Here is a 17,500-nt window from a genome sequence, read left to right as displayed (position 1 = left end):
CATAACACAACCAAGATCCAGACCACCTGATTTCTTGACAGTTTCCACCTGGCTATACCATCAGTTGTTGAACAACACTGGCTGGCCAGGCGGCCACACTGCAACACTTTCCTTTATGGAGGACTGTGTTCTTTTCATTATGTTGGATACAAGTGTGGATATGTTCCCTATGCAGACTACTTTCCTAAGACCTATACAATTTAGGCATTTAGCAGACGCTCTTAATCCTGAGCGACTTACATTAAACAACAACAAAAAGCATGGCAATACATGTAGCATCCCGTTCAGAATTGCTCAGGGCCTGTTGAGCGATGCTCAGAGCTGCTGAGGCCTGTTGAGCCCTGTTCAGACCTGTTTGCATGTTAATGTGGATCATGTGAAGCAGCTAAATTCTTACTTCCTCATCAATAATTCACTTCCTGGGTCGCGCTATAAGGAGCTGGGGGCTGATGGAATATCAGAGAGTGAGGCATTGTGGGACAGTGGGTGAGCCCTGCGGTCATCCAGGCCAGCGCCGGAGAAGCTAATTGGCCAGATCCTAAATATTTAATGAAGGCTTGACCTGATTGGCTGTTTTAATTGTTCCAATTAAATGATTCAATAGCTGGAGGGTGTGTGTGTGAGAGAGAGAGAGAGAGAGAGAGAGAGAGAGAGAGAGAGAGAGAGAGAGCGAGAGAGAGAGAAGAGGTGGATGTCATGACAGACCAATTTAAAGGCTGTATCCAACTCAATGTATTGAACTTTAATTTACTGAGGACATGGGAGTGACGCACGCACGCACGTGCGCGCACACACACACACGCACGCACACACACACACACGCACACACACACACACAAACACGATGTGACAACAAAGACTGATCCATGTAGTGTATATTTTGCATTGATTCATGCGAGGGAGAGCAGACGTTATTTGTCTCTTTTTCATTCCCAGCAATACCTCTATCCTCCCTCAAGTTCCTGGCCTGCATTCCTTTCTCCCTTTTTCTGAACAAAGTTGTTTTCCTTATACGGGTAGGAGAGCAAAGCTCTCTTTCACACATGCACAGAAATCACATCAAAGACACAAGTGAATTTGTCTCCATCCTGATCTAGTCTCTCTCTCTCTCTCTCTCTCTCTCTCTCTCTCTCTCTCTCTCTCTCTCTCTCTCTCTCTCTCTCATAGCAGCTCCCCTTTCATGAATGTCCTTGAGGTGGACGCGAGAAGGAAAGAAGAGGGAGAGAGTGAGACACAGAGAAAGAGACAGAGAGAGAGACAGAGAGAGAGACAGAGAGAGAGACAGAGAGAGAGACAGACAGAGGGGGAGAAAAAGTGGAGAGAAACAGTGAGACACCCCCCCCCCCCAGCTCTACTCCCCCCCCTCTCATCTCCATCTCTCATCTCATCTGCCTCTCCTCTCGTTTTGTATATATCCCCCCTCCTCTCCATCTCACCCCCTCTCCATCTCTCCATCTCTACATCTCTCCATCTCCTCTCCATCTCATCCCTCTCCTCTCCATCTCCTCTCCTCTCCTCCTCCTCCATCTCACCCCCTCTCCATCTCTCCACCTCCTCTCCTCTCCTCTCCATCTCATCCCTCTCCTCTCCTCTCCATCAACCGTCCCCTCCACCCCCAGCTCCATCTCTCCTCTCCTCCTCCTCCACCACCTCTCCTCTCCATCTCCTCTCCTCTCCTCTCCATCTACCGCCCCCTCCACCCCCCAGGTCCATCTCTCCTCTCCTCCTCCTCCACCACCTCCTCTCCTCTCCTCTCCTCTCCTCTCCTCTCCTCTCCTCTCCTCTCCTCTCCTCTCCTCTCCTCTCCACCTCTCCTCCACCACCTCTCCTCTCCTCTCCTCTCCTCTCCTCTCCTCTCCTCTCCTCTCCTCTCCTCTCTCCTCCTCCTCCACCACCTCTCCTCTCGGATGAGTTAAAACATTTTGCCGCGTCGTCGTCGCAGCATCACAGGGATAAGTTATTTATCTGATTATGGTGGTAATAATTACACAGCTGTTTATTGCAGATAGAGGAATAACTCATGCAGCCAACAGGCCATGATGGAGGAACACACACACACACACACACACACACACACACACGCACACGCACACGCACACGCACACGCACACACACACACAGTCACACACGCACAGTCACACACGCACAGTCACACACGCACACGCACACGCACAGTCACACACGCAGACACAGTAAATATGTAAAGCGGGCCAGCTCTGCTTTTCTAATTGACCCCCCCCCCCCCCACCTCCCCCCCTCCTGCATGCCCTTATTAAAGCCCAGGAACTTTAAAGTGTCTCCCTGACAAAGTGATAAATTGTTGGGTAACAGAGGGAAAGTGTGGCAGAGAGGGGGTTGCACCGGGAGGTCCTGACTTCATTAGGCTCTGCAGGAGAAGAGGAGAGCAAGGAATGAATGAGGATGGACGCCACATAGAACCCTGAACCTCAGAGAGAGAGATGGAAGGTGAGGACGAGGGGAGTGTAAGCGCCTGTATTAGCAGAGTGCTGTGGCTAATGAAATGACACAGATGGTTTTGTGCAGAGAGAGATCTGTCAGGACAGAGAGCGAGAGAGAGAGACAGAGAGACAGAGGGGTGGGATTCAGTGGTCCAAGTGCTGCTTCTATATCATTAACATGCACGGACGGTCAGTCTGCGCTAAATGGAGACCATTAGTCCAACTTTGAATAATTTATACAGACGGAAAGACAGGCAGAGTGAGGGACAGACGGACGGTGTGCGTGCGTGCGTGTAGAGGTGGTGTGTGCGTGTGCGTGTGCACGTGCGTGTGCGTGCGCGCGCGTATGTGTGTGTGTGCATGCGTGTGCGTGTGTGGAGAGAGAGAACACAGACAGGATGTTTTAAATAAAATGGCTGCACGGCGTTAATTGATCACGACCCCAGCAGCACTAAATAAACAAGTGATTAACTGGAGAGAGAGTGACCTCATCACCCCCAACTGCTGTGGAGGAGGGGCCCTCTGTGAGTATGTGCGTGCGTGCGTGCGTGCGTGCGTGCGTGCGTGCGTGCGTGCGTGCGTGCGTGCGTGCGCATGCGTGAGAGAGTGTGTGTGTGCGTGCACATGTGTGTTTGTGCAGTGTGTGTGTGTGTGTGTGTGTGTGTGTGTGTGTGTGTGTGTGTTAATGAGGATAGTAGGGAATGGCGCACATGGCTGGTAATGAACCAGTGGCATCAGTGAAATGACAACAGCCAAGCATCTCATCTCTCACTCAGACTAATCCTTCTCCATAATCCCCCACTTCCTGATTCCTTCAATCTGTTCGCATTATTCTCTCTCTGTCTCTCTCTTTACTGAGATATATTAACCAGGGTTACTAGCAACTACAACTAATCCATTATTCTCTCTCTGTCTCTCTCTTTACTGAGAGATATTAACCAGGGTTACTAGCAACTACAACTAATCCATTCTTCTCTCTCTGTCTCTCTTTACTGAGAGATATTAACCAGGGTTACTAGCAACTACAACTGAGAGATATTAACCAGGGTTACTAGCAACTACAACTAATCCCGCAACTAAAAGCAAGTTAAAACTTATTCTACAAACAAAGCTAAAACTGTCCCCATGAACCAAGCACAAACTAATCCCACTATACACATTAATTTATCCTAAAAAAGACGATAGCTATTCTTACTAACCAAGCTAGAGCCGTTTCTACAAACCACATGAAAAATAAACCCACTAACAATATTAAACTAAATGTACTAACCACACTAAAACTAATCCCACAAACCAAACCACATAAAAACTATAACCATGCTAATACGATACTAACCAATGCACAACTAATCCCATTAAGCACATTCAGACTAATCCCACTAACCTAAACCTAGCTAAAACTAATGCCACATTCAGACTAATCCCACTAACCTAAACCTAGCTACAACTAATGCCACATTCAGACTACTCCCACTAACCTAAACCTAGCTAAAACTAATTCCACATTCAGACTAGTCCCACTTACCTAAACCTAGGTAAAACTAATGCCACATTCAGACTAATCCCACTAACCTAAACCTAGCTAAAACTAATGCCACATTCAGACTAGTCCCACTAACCTAAACCTAGCTAAAACTAATGCCACATTCAGACTAGTCCCACTAACCTAACTAAAACCAAGCCTCCATAATGGCTGGCCAATGTTGAAGCTGCCACTACTCTACTGGCCAAAGCTGGAACTGCAGCACGTTCCGGGACGTTCATGGAGGTGACGTCATGTGCGTAATGCGCGTCAACCCTGACCTCAAACTTGAGACCGCTCTTAACTTCCGCTCGCTCGGAGCCACTGAGTTATAATTGTACTTCCGGCTGCTTCAAAACGCCACTGAGCACTACATGGAGCAACTTCCATTGAAATTAATAGCGGGGGGCGGGGCTGTCGCTCCTCGTCCGCTCTCTATCCTTTAATTTTCATGTATTTTTCGTTTTGAGGGGCGCTAGCCCCTCCTATATACAGGTTTAATGTGTGTCTTTAGTTCAATGATTGTTCTGTAAACACCATTGACAATGAAGGGAAAATGTATGTCATAATGTGCCTCATTACGTCATATTGTCTCTTTATTGTTAATGGCGTTTAATGTTTGAGTTGGCACCGTTTGTTTTACATCACCATTACATCACCTAATCAACATGAGTTAGACTTTAATATAGTAGCGCCCCTCACTTCACACGGTTGTGATTTTTCTTTTAGGTTTCATGACCTCAATTACACCCAGACAACCTGAACTTTGTTGTGGCCTGGGATTTTCTGTGTCTGTGAAGCCTTTTGAGCTGCAGGCAAAACAGTGAAAACAGTGACATCTGCTGGCAAATCCCATTGTCATATAGGATTTACATGAATTACATCATACATCATTTTACTGGCTCTTACATCACACTCCACAGGAAAATCAGAGCACTTGTTTGAGCCAGAAAACCCCAGACCATATATATACACCATATATATATATATAATACAATACAATAGAAAGTCTACTGAATGTTAAAAATTCATGTTTTTTGGGTGCAATTGAACTCAGAAAACAAAAACAATCCCTTTAAAACTAATCCCACTAACCTAGCTAAAACTAATACCACATTCAAACTAATCCCAAGATAGTTTGAACGATAAAACTAATCCCACTGATGATGATAGTTGAATTCTCTTCTGGTAGACAAGGATATGGGTTTTTATTCCTGCTCACATTATACTATGTGTCAGAATTCTTGATGAAGTGGCCATTTGTGTGTGTGTGTGTGTGTGTGTGTGTGTGTGTGTGTGTGTGTGTGTGTGTGTGTGTGTGTGTGTGTGTGTGTGTGTGTGCGCGCATGTGCGTGCATGTGTTGTAATACAATACTTATGGCAACACTTCCTTAATGCACTTTATGAGCGCAGTCACCTGTACTTCGACAGGGGAGGTGAAGGAGGGAGGAGAGGAGAGGAGAGGAGGAGGAGGAGGGGAGAAGGGGGAGTCAGTGATCCAAGGAGCACTTTAACAAATTTACATTTAATTTTAGCAGAGGCCGCGAGATATTTTCTGGCAAAATATATTAGCAACATTACCGGAAAAAATCGGACTATTAGCTAAACGTCGCTTTTTTTCCTTCTTTTTTTGTCAAAAATAAAATATGTCGTGTCTGCAGCGCTGAGCCCTGCAGCTTCAAATCAGACACTAATTTTTAATTTCTTTACATCGTTCACTTACTCTCCCTCTCTCACCCCCAGGCACCGTGGAGGTCTCTCTCTCTCTCTCTCTCTCTCTCTCTCTCTTCATCCTTTCTTCATCTTCTCTTCCACCCATCCCTCCATCATGGTTTGCTCTACGTCTCATCTAGCACAAGTTAACCAATGTCTCTTTCCTTCCTTCCTTCCTTCCTTCCTTCCTTCCTTCCTTCCTCTCTCTCTCGTATACAAGGTGTAACTCACACTCGTCCTCCACCCCCCCCCCCCCCCCCCTCTCGCTGAGGTTATGGGAACACAAGTCCACCTTTTCCCCACAGCTGCCTTCACATTAATCAAATCAATTCATCTTCAGCGAGACTTTCCTGCTGTTCTGCATAAAGTGTTGTTGTGCGAGGAAGGTAGCGGAGGTCCCTCGACAAACCATACATCACCAACACAACCCATACATCACAAGCACACACCGAAAAACCCAAAGAAAGGCCAATGTTCACATTTCCTCATCTTAGAAAATGTGTAATTACAATTTGGCTATATATGCATTACTTTATTGAACAGTTAAAGTAGAGCAAAGATAGATACTGTGCTTTGATTACCCCCCTCTGGTAATTAACTTTCTTCTATCACCGGCAGAGATCCCTGGAAATGTAGACTGCTTGATATTTATGTTCAATCATATCACAGTTTAGAACTTTCTGTTAACCAGATTTTGAAAATGTTTAAAAAGGTTGTTAAGATGCAACACGTAAGATTGTTGATCGGTAGGCTAATATACTGGAGGGCTTCAGCCATTGTCGACTACCTTTTTTCTGAACTGACCAAAACGAAATAAAAAGAAGATAAAAACTAGGCTTTGATAACTAAAACTATGATTAAATATACTGACAATTTCGTCAACAAATAAAAACTAGACTAAAATGTTAGGAAGGGACTGGAGATTTTAAGTTTGGTTGTGCTGTGAGCCGAAACATGTCGCACTGGGATTTTCAGCAACCAAGTGTAAAATCAGACATTACGACGCCATCAAGGCGGCGGTGGCTCAGTGGTAGAGTGGCTGGATGGTAACCGCAAGGTTGCCAGTTCGAACCCGGGCTCCCCCAGAGTTAGTGTCGAAGTGTCCTTGAGCAAGACACTGAACCCCTAATTGCTCCTGATGTGCTGGTTGGTGCCTTGCATGTTTTCCGCCGCCATCGGTGTACTGTATGAATGTGTGTGTGAATGGGTGAATGTAATGCACAATCTATGTATAGCGCCTTGGATAAAGGCGCTATATAAATGCACCATTTACCATTTATTATATACCTATCTTCATATAATTGGTCCTCACTAATAATGTTCATGGTAAAATAGCACAATTTTTTTCTATTCAGTCTGTGTCTCATAGGAGGGCTGTGAGCAGTTCAGAAACCCGTCCACCAGTGACATCATCGTTAGCCAGATTTTCTTTTTAACACAATTTGTGCCCAAGACGTCCACAGACGTCCTAGGAATTACCGCATGTAGTGCCCAGGACGCCTGTGGACGTCTTGGTAATTTTTTTTCTTTCAAAATGTCAAAAAGTGGGTCTAAAAGTGGGCACCCTGCAGGGTCGCCATTTTGAAAGAATGAAAGGGCACATAATGTGTTAATATATTTAGATTTGTATTATCATGAGAACGATGGCTTCCATTGTCACTTTTCAGGAATAGAAAGCCTGCAGTTTCTATTAGCTTGGATTCCCCATCGATGATGTCACTGGTGGACGGGTTTCTGAACTGCCCACAGCCCTCCTATGAGAGACAAACTGAGTAGGACTTTTCTTTTGCTATTTTATCATGATTATGAGGAAGAGGAGGGCTGAAGAAGAGTGACCGAGCCGACATCTGGTGTCTACACGTTTGTTTGTTGTTTTTTGGCCCAAATTGGGGCTCATGTGACTAACACATTTGCAGTAGGCTACGTCAGATTAGTCAACCTCTGATGCATTTTACTAGGGATGTGCCGATGAGACATTTTGGCCGATATCGATATCCGATATAATTAATTGCTGTTGTTATGGCCGATAACCGATATGATCTCATTCTGTATTGAAAAATTATAATAATTTTGTCCATTCTGAAAAATACATGTAACAGGGTATCTGCACTGCAGGCTTAGGCAAGATATCAGATTTAATTTAAATACCTATATATTTAATATTGTGAGCTTGTAGATCTGTTCAAGCTGTTACTTTGGGCTTAAATTTATCTGTAAAGACAGACGGATTAATCGGACCGATTAATGAATTGGTCTGATTGATTAATTGATTCATTGATTAATCTAAAAACCACTAAAATCGTCCGATACCGATGCGTTTACCGATTAATCTCCCATCACTAATTTTTACATTTATGCATCATCATATTGTACAGTATCTTCACCTGAGGGACAACATTTACCTGACTAGGTCGTTCTTCATGGCCAGTCCTTGCAGGTACTTCTTGCGAGTGTAGAAGTTGTGGATGTATTTTCTCACATAGAAACCTCTCCACCAGCGCTGGATCTGTAAGAAACACACAACAGTCTAGACAACTGCAACATCGATAGATATTTATTTAACACAGCCGACGCGAATCGCGTATCAATACGTTATCAATTAATCAAACGTCGGGTGCGAATCATGTATCAATACGTTTCAATCACTTTTTTATAGCATACTTTCATTCATCTTTTTACCCACCCGGACAATGAAGAACCATCGCCCTATCATTGCTGCTTAGTCCCGCTCACGTGATCAGAAAAAAAACCAAAAAAAAAACAAACCCTCCCCTCCTGAAAACAGGAGGGCGGGCCGCTTTACGTGTATAAACCAGTGTAAAATGGCTGCGCCCATGCCGATCTAGTCTGTGTGTGAAAAGAATCAAATTTCACCTAACCTCGCCTCACCAGGCTTTCCTCCACCTATTGGCTTTTATACTCGATTCCCCCCTCCCCTCCTGTTTCTCCTGCAGGAGGAGGGCCTTGCGAGATGGGGGCTCATGTCTCGGAAAAAAACATGAACGGAACGCTGTTACGCTGCCTAACACATGATCTGCAGATTCTGCACCAGATCGGCATTGCTGCAACACACATGGACAGATGCATGTTTACTTCTTCATACTGTAGCGACCAAACGATCCCCGAGCCTACAATACTACGAACTAACAAACGAACTACAGTATCGAGAGGGGCCGCCATGACAACAGACAGTCTACCGTTGGTGGATCACGTATCGCCATGCAGAGCCGTCATAATCGGAGATCGCTCAGACGTGTGATTGTAACGCTTTTTTATTCATTATAATTGTAGTGATAAGACCGCAATGAACGCGTCGGGGACGTAATCGACCCGGGTGTAATGTATAACGAACTTTTCCGCGTCCTAAACCGTGCATGCCCAGGCATGTTCCCTATACTAGCTTGAAAAACAAAATCAGCTCATGATGACAACGCGTCTCACCGTTATACTATAGTTCTGAACCGAACGGTGGAATGGGACTTTTTATAGCCGTACGATCAAGACTTTTGCTGCCCAATGTGCCCATGACCCCCCCCCCCCCCCCAATGTTACTGCGATCAAAACAATGAAAGCAGTGAATCATCATCATCATCTAAAGGATGCAGAGTTATGAAGGTTTATAGTCAGACATTGACAGGCAGATATAACAATAAACACAATAAATATGCTATACATCCTATACACCGAATGAAAGCCCTGAATGTGTACTTTTACGAGGAAAAGAGTAAACATTGATCCCATGTACAGTCTGTCATAAATTGGTTACTGGGTGGATGCACATTGCGCCCACCAGATACAGTATAACTGCAGAGAAGACATGGACCCGAACTCAATATTCACAAAATAAGGCCTATAGCGACATATAAATACTATATACCGTATGAAACAGAAGACTCTCTGCTTTCATAAGAAAAAAACTTCTACTGTAGTAATAATAAAAATCACACCCATGTGAAGTGAGTGGTGCAACTCTGTCCCATATTCTGTTCTCTGCTTATTCAATACAGCTCGCTATATATGGACTGAGGCAGAAAGTCATGTAAACCTTTTATTTACAGTTTGGTCTGTAAACTTCTACTGTAATAATAAAAATCACACCCCTGTGAAGTGAGCGTTGCAACTGTTCTGTACTTATTCACTACAGCTCGCTATATACGGACTGAGGCAGAAAGTCATGTAAACCTTTTATTTACAGTTTGGTCTGTAAACTTCTACTGTAATAATAAAAATCACACCCCTGTGAAGTGAGCGGTGCAACTGTTCTCTACAGTTGCGCGGTGCAACTGTAGAGAACAGTTGCACCGCTCTTCTGTTTCATACGGTATATAGTATTTATATGTCGCTATAGGCCTTATTTTGTGAATATTGAGGAGTTCACGTCCATGTCTTCTCTGAAGTTATCTGGTGGGCACAAGCTGCATTCAATAACCAATTACTGTCTAACTGTACATGGGATCAATGTTTACTCTTTTCCTCGTAAAAGTACACATTCAGGGCTTTCATTCGGTGTATAGGATGTATAGGATATTTATTGGGTTCAATTTTATATCTGCCTGTCAATGTCTCTGACTTTAAACCATCCATAACTCTGCTCGCTGTTCAAGATAACCACTTCCAGGCAAATGCAGGTGTTGCAAAAAGGTCAATATCTCCAGAATGGAACATGGTAAAATCAAAATGTATTTTTTAAATTGAAGTGGACAAGTTCAGCTTTCTTTTGATGTATGCGTGTGATTCTCGCTATAAGAGAACATTTTGCTGTGGGCCCCCGAACAAGGCCTTTGTGCAATGTTAAACGGTAGCAACATCCAAATAGGCCTGTCGAGATCTTGTAGCAATCAAAGTGTTAAGGTGAGTTTATTTTGAGAACCCTGAAAGAAAATAATGTTCTGGTTAACTAAGAAATGAAATCTGTTCAGCAAGAAGAGATGCATGTGACTCCTACTTAGACCCAATATTCTTACGTTGACTGGGGCGCTATAGGTACTACAGGTCTGCACCTAGATCCCTCTACAGTACACCCTAATCTCTACTAAACCAAAAGTCTCACAATTCGTCCCAACATAGTTTATTATAATACTTTAATACTAGGGCTAAAGTGATTACGAATCAAAAGTAAGAAAATGATTATGTCAACCTGCGCAGTCAGACTTTGATTGATTGATTGAAAATTGTATTAACAGTTTGCAGAATGGGCACAGTTCGAGGAGACTGTGAGACAGAGACATTCTGTGCGCCTCTGAATTACGATGTGACCAGGTTAACTTTTGACTTTTCAGAGAGAATGGAAGAAATGGACTTTTTTTTATCATTATATTATGCCAAAGCTTTACAATTAGATAAAACGCAACATAATTCTGAGATATTATTGCAAATCTTCATCCTCCTTTTTAACATGAAACATTTTGGGACAAGAGGGTACACACACACACACACACACACACACACACACACACACACACACACACACACACACACACACACACACACACACACACACACACACACACACACACACACACACACACACACACACACACACACAGTAAATGGACGAATGCCTCCACACAGGCAGACAGATATGCATGTAAGTGTGCAAATATGAGCATGCACACACACACATGCATGCGCACACACGCACAAACACAAACACAAACACAAACACAAACACACACACACACATGGAGGCTAGAGGACCATTCTGAAGCGGCATGGATGTCCTTCAGACTAATTAGGAGATTAAAACAACAGAAGGTAAAAGAATAATCAGACGGCAAGCGGAGAGAGAAGAGAGGATGAGAGCAGAGAAGAGCTAGGAGAAAAGAGGAGAGGAGAGGAGAGGGGAAGGAAAAAAAGAGAGCAAAATGAGAATTAGCATTGATCTACCAGTCAATAGATAATTTTAAATAAAGTAATTGCCGCCACCAAAGTTCTTGTTGACCTTTTTTTGACTAGTGGAATCAATGCAGCTGAATGTAATAGAAGAGCGAGCGTGGTGTGTAAACACTGGTTTCCATTACAGCGCTAATGCATGATCTTCTGTTAGCCAGCGTGCCGTTATGAAGCCAAGCCAACGGGACAGTCACCCAGGGGATTCAAAATGATTGCTTCTCTCTCTCTCTCTCTCTCTCCTCTCTCTCTCTCTCTCTCTCTCTCTCTCTCGCACTGACATCCTGTGTTTGTAAATTGAACTCAGTGAACAAAATGTTTAGGCGTGCAAGTTGCAACAGTGAATCAAACGAATAGATTTAACTGATTAGCCTATAACAAAATCTATTGATTTTAAGTTTGTTACAAAATAGAGCTTAAGTGGTTAATTAATAAAAAAACAATACACACACATAAAGTTGTGCAAATATACACCTGTGCAGTGTGCACACTGTAAATTCATTCACATGAATACGCATGGACACACACACACACACACACACACACACACACACACACACACACACACACACACACACACACACACACACACACACACACACAAAGCTTGCATATGATTGCACATGTGCATTAGGGATGGGATGTTCGAATGAGGAAAAAAAAACAAATACAAAAAATACATTTAAGGACGGATTAAATATAAATAAAAAATATTATCACAGTAAGACAATTACAAAATGGTAACTCGTATAACACTCGTTCCGTGTTTAAAGCGACCATCAGCTGTTCTATGAATGGATTTGTAAGTGTTTCATTATAAATATCATGTGATATCACCCTGCTGTACAGGCCAGTGCAGCTGACCTGCGCCAGTAGTGATAACTGAATCACTTGGTCCAGAACGTGATATCAACATTGACTTGATCCTACTGGATTCATTCAACGTATGTAATAAATATTAATTTGTGTTGGCCACCATGGATTCTATTAACATCAAAACAAGTCTTTGTATTATATAAACCCCAGTAAAGTTTAACTTTATTTTTAAAGGATCACTTTTGAACAATTAAATTTAAATTAAAGGCAGCCTCTGCACCCTCTAAACTGCAAAATAAGATTGTCTTAATTGTTTTTTTGTTTTTTTTATATATATAGCAAGCTCTCGGTCATATACCTTCAGGCATGGCAGAGGAAGGTCAAGCCTTTTGGCTACAGTCACTTTACCCAAGTCTATTGGCAGGTGAACAGTGGGTTTTTTTTCCCACTCTCAAAGGATTGCTTTTAAAATAAATGAACAATTTTACAGTAAAACCGTAAGTGATAGAGCTTCTAGGTGACATGTTTTCAAAGTGGGGGTGGGCGGCCCACAAAGGGGGCACCAGGAGAGGAGAGGACACTTGAAGATAATTTAACAAATAATATATCTATACTTATTTTAACCCATTTTGACCTGAGATCAGATTCTAAAAATGTCTTCTACATCCTGACAGTTTTCTGAAAAAGCCAGTTTTTCTTCTATTTTAAAAAAATAGCAGACCTACAAGCTCGTAGCGCGCCGCTCGTAGCGCGCCACTCGGTGGCGCGCTATGAGCTTGTAGATCTGCTATTTTTCAATAGCTAAAGCATAGCATAATGCTAACACCAAAACGGGTTCCCGCCCCAAAATGGGTTAACAAATATATCTATACTTATTTTAAAGAATTTCATACATTTTAAAACGAACAAACAAATCGAAGAAATTCCATGAAGGAAAAATAATAATAATTAAGAAGTAGTGAAAATCGCTAACGTCTCTACTCTCTCTTTTGGGTCTCGACCTGAAACGTTTCTGAACCACTGCGTATTGGATCTATAAAGATTCTAAATTCTATAGATTACATTAATAAGGAGGATGATGATGTAACAAATAATCCTGGGATTGTGATGAATGACAAATCAATCAATTTGACCACCAAGAAAATAAACAATACTTTTGATTCAATATTTAAATAGTTAAATGAATACGCTCTCAAAAAAAGAAAAAGAAAAACAACTTGTTGGACACCACGACCTGAAAATTCCACGGGTGATTTCATGCGATCCTGTTTCAGCGATGTCCTTTCCTTTTCTCTTCTCATCTCTCCATCTCTATTTTTCTTTCCAGTATGAATTCCCAGTGTTTCCTGTATACATGTATGTGTTTTCTTTTACAGGGCTAATAAAGCACTCTCCCCTCCACCTCCCGCGGCTTCTGCTCCACTTTAAGTGGTGACATCATCCCTCACCTCTGACCCCGCGACCTCAGATGGTGGCGGTCGGACCCTGACCCCTGGATCTGTGGTCTGAAGCGCAGGGGTGGTCAGCTTTATTTGTTTGCGTTGCCATCAAATATAAAACTCAAAACCCTCCATTTCCAGGCTCTCCAGCCAACACCCAAACATCTGGCTTGTTCCGAACGCGGACGCAGCCTCTTCAATAAATAGGGGGGGATTTCTTTGTTGGCCTGTAAAAACCTTTAATGGTTTCGGCTGAGTGAAATTGTTAGGCAAAAGAGTGGGCTGCGTGGAACAGTAAAAATATAAGGTTTCAACGCCATATCCCCGTGTAAAAGTGCCAAAGCGTCAGTCAAAGGCACAGCCTTATGATTTATGGGTTTACAGTAGTAGCTGTTAAAATGATATGAGGAAGAGAGAGCATTTTACAGGAGGAACGTGACAGCGGGGGAATGCTGAGAGAAAAATCATAGAAATGTCCTGAAGGGGCCCAGAAGCCAGGAAACCCCCTGAAGCATTACGGTATCACACTTTACACTTGAAGCATTTTGCTTGTGTCCGCTGGGACTTAAAATGGTAAATGCAAGTTCCCCAGAACAAAAATGAATAATGTAGCCTACAGAAATAACACAAGGCTCATTTATATAGCCTATCGCAGAAATGTGTGTGAATGTGTGACACAATTTTAGATAAGACAAGATATGTTTTATAAAGAGAGAGAGAGAGAAAAAAAATAAAAGATATGTTTTATCTCACTGCTATTTTATCATTTGCTTCAACCAAATGCTGATCATAAAATCACCAATTTTATTTTGCAGCGAGCTATGTGAGGACTGCTGCTTGTCCTGCCACTTGTGGACACAGACACAACACAAAAACACACTCTCTGGGGGTGATATTTACCGTGATCGTCATCTCCTCATAGGTATTCATCTTCATGATAAAATATGCTGCCTGCATGCGAACACAAAGGGAAGACACAGCGTTACATCTAGTCTGCCGGCCCTCTGTTCTGTCCACAGCAGGCCTCAAAGATAAACACATCTCTATACATAATGCATATAGAGCACACACAAACAGTCAGATAATGCTTGATTTATATTTGATCGCTCACCGTGTTGCACACCAGAAATTGCATATTGTACGTAGGAGCGTTGTAGATCTGCTATAACCAGTGCACGACACTGACACGCAACTAAGTCTAAATCACCCTTTAGGCCTATAGTGGAGGAGAAGGGGGGGGGGGGGCAAGGGACAGTGAGCAGGTGAAAGAGAGAGGGAGCCGAGGTGAACAAGGGTGAGCGAAACGCAGGAGAGAGGAGGAGGGGGCGGACGGGGGCTCCGTGGAAGAGAGAGAGCAGGAGAGGTTAGCAAGGGGAGGAGGAACGGCGGACGAGTGCTGCTCTCTTAACACCCCCGACGCACACGAGGGCCAGGAAAATCTATGGTAGTCAAGCTGTGAGCTAATGGAGATATATGACGTCCAAACGCTCTCCGCTGGGCTTCATAATCAATGACAGCGCTGCCAGGAGAGAGAGAGAGCGAGAGAGAGAGAGAGAGACCAGTAGAAAAGACCAGCCCGGCCGCGTACGACGTCCCGATTGGTGGCTCGCCTTCTCCGTGCCGTCGGCACTTTGGTGGAGCGCGTGGCGGCGGAGCGCGGCGAGCCGTGCGCATGGATCACCGGGGGAAACATTTCAGGAGCAAACTGGAGAGCCGGGCCATAAAAGAAATTCATATCTCAACACGTCTTCTTTAATAACCACAGAGAGGAGAGGAGAGAATGCAGACAAAGACTTGAAAGGAGGGCCGTAAATTCAGCTCCATGTTTCGAGACGTGCGCACGCACGCACGCACGCACGCACGCACGCATGCACGCACGCACGCACGCACGCAGAGAGAAAGAGAGAGAGGCAGAGAGGCTGAGGGCAAGAGAGGAAGAAAAAAGTCCAGCCTCTTAGGACTAATGCAAAATAGTGCGCCGTAGCACATTTTGAGTGATTTAAATTAGTGCTCGTCTGTTTCCAAATGAGACCAAACAGGCTCGTTTTAGTCCATATGTGTGTTGTGACACATCCTTCATCGTTTACCCCCCTCCCCCTTGCCCCCCCTCCCTCGTTTCCATTTTGCTGAACGCCTCCCAAACAGCGGCTGGCAGTTATGCTTTAGCAAACAGTCAATTTAGAGGCGTGATAAATAGCTTGTTGTGATACGTTTACAAAACTCAATCCAGGGGAAAATTATACGTGAGAGCGCAGGGTATTGGATCCAGTATCAACAATCTGTTCAATTAGGAAGCAGTTGGAGGCAATATGCTGGGGGAGAAAAAAAAACTGGGCCTCGCTATAGTAAAGCATTTACCCCCACCCACCACACACACACACACTCTCTATCAGCACCTCCCCCCCCCCCCCCCCCCACACACACACCTCTCCTCCACCCTCCATCCATCCATCCTTCCTTCCTTCCGTTCCGACCCCTCCGCTCTCTCGCTCTCTCTATATATGCATCCCAGGAGGAGATATATAGATGGAATTCCATATGATATGGTATCATATTTCCTAAGTGCTAATTTCCTGATGTGTAATGGGTGAATTATATTTCTTAAGGTCAGAGGCAGGGGCTGAGGAATATGGCAATTGAATTCTAATGCATGCTATCATAACATAATCAATATATCTATAGTTGGCTTACCTTCACCATTTGTCTCAGGCGCGCCCTTGCTGCGAAGCCCCGCCATGCTGTCTGGATAATGGTCGCCTTCGTGTGCAAGAGACTGAAAGAATTGGGTGGCATGTAAATACATCATATCAATAATTTAATTTAAGAATATGATTTTTTCTTTTAATCATATTTGAAAACAAATAAGACTGAAATAAAACTAGGCTATATATATGTGACCTTTTGTAGTGGCGAGTTTAGGATGCATTTCTGATTCTGATGAATATCTAGAGAACAGTTACAAATTTAAATTTAAGACATGGAAGAATCGGAAGTAGGACTAATATTAATAATAGCTTGAATTTGTACAGTGCCTTTCATGAACCCAAGGACGCTTTACATCAAAAACAATGAACAACCAACAAACAAACAAACAAACACAACCAAACAAAACAACAAACAACATTTTGCCATAAGCCTGAGAGGATAGGTATCTTTTCACTATTGATTACTTTCTTCTCATTGTTTGGGGGTTAATCAAATAACCGAGAAGTACATTTTGTATAAATGATATATATTAACAACAATTCAAATATTTTTTTAGAATCGATTAACTGCTGAAGCCATAATTGGATACTTATTATTATTAGTATTAGTAATAGTATTATTGTTATTGTTATTGCTGTGATCGTTTCTACTGTTGCTTCTGCCTGTATCTCTCTTTCTCCCTCTCTTTGTCTCTCTCTCTCTTTTTCATTGCCATTGTCGACAAAATGTGCTTGCTCAGGGTGAGACAATGACGCTATGATATGTAACTGTCTTGAGACGACTTGTTGTGATTTGGCACTGAATAAAACGGAATCCAATTTAATTTGAATGGGACGAAAACCCAAGATAATGTGTTTTTTCTGACGACAAAGAAAAGACACACATTTTGTCAATGACGTTCATGACTGTCTGAAAGTTTTTTTTTAATAAATCTGTAATGTTGTAAATTGTATGTC

At 43.1% G+C, this 17,500-nt stretch overlaps 1 protein-coding gene across 3 annotated transcripts in view; it reads right to left on the bottom strand.

The window, feature by feature from the left end:
• Window positions 1-17,500, bottom strand: part of spata17 (spermatogenesis associated 17) — an 80,192-nt gene that overhangs the window by 45,115 nt on the left and 17,577 nt on the right. Inside the window, exons 3-5 of one of the 3 annotated variants that reach the window (XM_079496952.1) lie at window positions 16,530-16,611; window positions 14,739-14,789; window positions 8,097-8,200 (exon numbers count right to left, since the gene is read on the bottom strand). The exons of 1 other annotated variant lie outside the window; for it this stretch is intronic. In XM_079496952.1, coding sequence (XP_079353078.1) covers window positions 8,097-8,200; window positions 14,739-14,789; window positions 16,530-16,611 — 237 coding nt within the window. The remainder of the gene's footprint in view (window positions 1-8,096; window positions 8,201-14,738; window positions 14,790-16,529; window positions 16,612-17,500) is intronic. One more of the 3 variants, XM_079496954.1, reaches the window with a different exon arrangement.

The sequence above is a fragment of the Electrona antarctica genome (genome assembly GCF_951216825.1).
Source record: "Electrona antarctica genome assembly, chromosome: 3".
Lineage (NCBI taxonomy): Eukaryota > Metazoa > Chordata > Actinopteri > Myctophiformes > Myctophidae > Electrona > Electrona antarctica.
The sequence above is the reverse complement of the archived record's forward strand: the minus strand, read 5'-3'. Positions and strand labels throughout refer to the sequence as shown.